Below are 2,980 nucleotides of genomic sequence, written 5' to 3' on the forward strand. Positions count from 1 at the left end.
TTAGGGCGGGTTTGGGGCGGGGCGCTGCCCGCTCGGTTCCGGTGCCGCCATGGCGGCCGGAGCGTGGTTGGCGCTGTTGGCGGCGCTGCTCGCGGTAACCGGGGCTGAGCAGGAGCGGAGGGTGAGCGGGAACGGCGGAACGGCACCGGAGAACCGGGAGAACCGGGATCGGAACCGAAAGAACCGGGATTGGGACCGGGGGCACCGAAAGAATCGGGGTTGCGGGGACCGAAAGAAACGGGATCGGAACCGGGGAACCGAAAGAACCGGGAGCAGCACCGGGGGAACCGGGAACAGAACCGGGGAAACGGAAAGAACCCGGGAGTGGTGCCGGGGGAACCGAAATAACCGGGATTGGGGGCACCGAAAGAAGCGGGATCGGGACTGAAAGAGCCGGGACCGGGAGTGGAGAGAGCGGGGGAATCGGAGGAACGGAAAGAACCGGGAGCGGCACCGGGGGAACCGAAAACACCGGGAGTGGGGGAACCGGGGGGATCGAAAGAACCGGGATCGGGGCCAGGGGAACGGAAAGAACCGGGAGTGGGACCAGGGGAATCAAAAGAACCGGGAGCGGCACCGGGGGAACCGAAACAACCGGGAACAGGGGAACCAAAATAACCGGGAGTGGGAGAACCGAAAGAACCTGGAGTGGAACTGGGGAACCGAGACCGGGGGCACCGAAAGAACCGGGATCAGGGGAACCGAAAGAACCGGGATCAGGGGAACCGAAAAGACCGGGAGCGGGTCCAGAGGAACCAAATCCGGGAGCGCGGGAACCGAAAGAACCGGGAACAGAACCGGGAGAACTGAAAGAACCGGGATTGGGGCCGGGGGAACCGAAACAACGGGGATTGGGGGCACCGAAAGAAGCGGGATCGGGACTGAAGGAGCCGGGATTGGGGAACCCAAAAGAACCGGGAGCGGGACCGGGGATATGGAAAGAACCGGGAGCGGGAGAACTGGGGATAGGGGAACCAAAAGAAACGGGAGCGGGAGAACCGAAAAATTGGGAGTGGGACCGGGGAACCGAAAGAACCGGGATCAGGGGATCTGAAAAAACCGGGACTGGGAGAACCGGGGGTACTGAAAGAACCGGGAGTGGGAGATTGATGGGATTTATGGGACAGGATCCATGGGATGGGATTTGGAATCTGGGATTTATGGGATGGGGTGGGATGGGATGGGATTTATAGGATTTATGGGATTGATTTATGGGATTGATTTATGGGATTTATGGGATGGGATGTGATTTGGGATCCATGGGATTTGGGATCCATGGGATTTGGGATGGGATTTATGGGATGGAATCAAGGATGGGATTTGGGATGGGGGAGGGGAAGGGAAGCTCCTCTCCGCCGCCCCAAAGCTGGCAGTGCTGAATCGCTGACTCAGCGCATTGCGCAAACCCAGCACCGCTGCCGAGTCCATCACGGGCACGGAGCACCGGACAGTCCGGGGACACCAGGATTGTCCTGACCGGACACAGATCCCGTTCTTCCCACACACCGAGCCAAAAAATCCAGAAATCCAAAACCCTAAAACCACCCCACCCCGTAGGTGTCTATGGAGTACAACCCCGGCTGGAACGGTTCGTCGGTGAGGTATCGAGGTGTCCTTGCATTTGCGCTTAGACAGGAATTCTGTTTAAAAATAGGAGAATGGTCATTTTTAATTTTTTTAGTAGATAAATAATACAAAATACGAATGCACGAAAATCCAAAAATTCCAAATCCCAAACCCCGTAAGTGTCGATGGAGTACAGCCCTGGCTGGAACGGTTCGTCGGTGAGGTATCGAGGTGTCCTTGCATTTGCGCTTAGACAGGAATTCTGTTTAAAAATAGGAGAACGGTCACTTTAAATTTTTTACTAGAAAAATACAAAATACAGGAAAATGCAAAAATTCAAAATCCTGAACCCCGTAGGTGTCGATGGAGTACAACCCCGGCTGGAACGGCTCGTCGGTGAACGTGCTGCACGTGCGGGCGGTGGGCTCGCGGGACAGCCTGCACTACRTCTGGAGCAGCCTGGGGGCTCCGGCCGCGCTCCTGGTGGCCACCAGTAGCCCCAGCAGTGTCCTGAGGCTGGACTGGCCACGCCTGCTGTCCACCAGCCCGGCTGGAGCCGTGTGGATTGAGCCCCGTGACAGCGTGGTGGATGCGGCGGCTGTGGTGTTCACCAGGGTATGGGGGAATGGGGGTTTGGGGGATTTGGGGGTGCTGGGCTCGTTCCTGTTCCTGTTCATTTCCATCCTATTTCTGTCCCATCCCATCAATCCCATAAGTCCCATCAATCCCATCAATCCCATAAATCCCATTGACATCCCATCTTATCCTATCCCATCCCATCCCATTTCTGTCCCATCCCATCCCATCCCATCCCATCCCATCCCATCCCATCCCTGTCCCCATCCCATCCCCACCTGTCCCAATCCCATTCCCATCCCAAATCCCATCCCACCCCATCAATCCCATCCTATCCCATCCCATCCCATTTCTGTCCCATCCCAATCCCATCCCATCCAACCCCATCAATCCCATCCTATTCCCATCCCATTGATCCCATCCCATCCCAAAAACCCAAATCCCATTTCATAAATCTGATCAATCCCATCAATCCCATTCCCATCCCATCCCATTTCCCTCCCATTCCTGTCCCATTCCTGTCCCCCTTCCTGTCCCCCTTCCTGTCCCCATTCCTGTCCCATCCCCATTTGTCCCCGTTCATTCCCATCCCATTTCTGTTCCATTTCCATCCAATCCCATCCCATAAACCCCATTTTCATCCTATGGATCCCATCCCATCAATCCCATAAATCCCATTCCCATTGATCCCATCCCATCCCATCCCATCCCATCCCATCCCATCCCATCCCATCCCATCCCAATACAATAAATCCCAAATCCCATCAATCCCATTCCCATCCCATTCCACTCTCATTCCCATCCCGTTCCCATTCCCGCTGTCCCCATGGTGTCCCCT

At 56.3% G+C, this 2,980-nt stretch overlaps 1 protein-coding gene across 1 annotated transcript in view; it reads left to right on the plus strand.

Annotated features, from left to right (window-relative positions):
• Window positions 1-15: 15 nt before the first annotated feature.
• LOC130586928 (glycosylated lysosomal membrane protein A-like) overlaps window positions 16-2,980 on the plus strand; it is a 10,914-nt gene continuing 7,949 nt past the window's right edge. Inside the window, exons 1-2 of the mRNA XM_057387862.1 lie at window positions 16-121; window positions 1,924-2,197. Coding sequence (XP_057243845.1) covers window positions 50-121; window positions 1,924-2,197 — 346 coding nt within the window. The 5' untranslated portion in view covers window positions 16-49. The remainder of the gene's footprint in view (window positions 122-1,923; window positions 2,198-2,980) is intronic.

The sequence above is a fragment of the Malurus melanocephalus genome, unplaced genomic scaffold (genome assembly GCF_030028575.1).
Source record: "Malurus melanocephalus ecotype Western Australia unplaced genomic scaffold, MMel_1.1 scaffold_1401, whole genome shotgun sequence".
Taxonomy (NCBI): Eukaryota; Metazoa; Chordata; class Aves; order Passeriformes; family Maluridae; genus Malurus; species Malurus melanocephalus.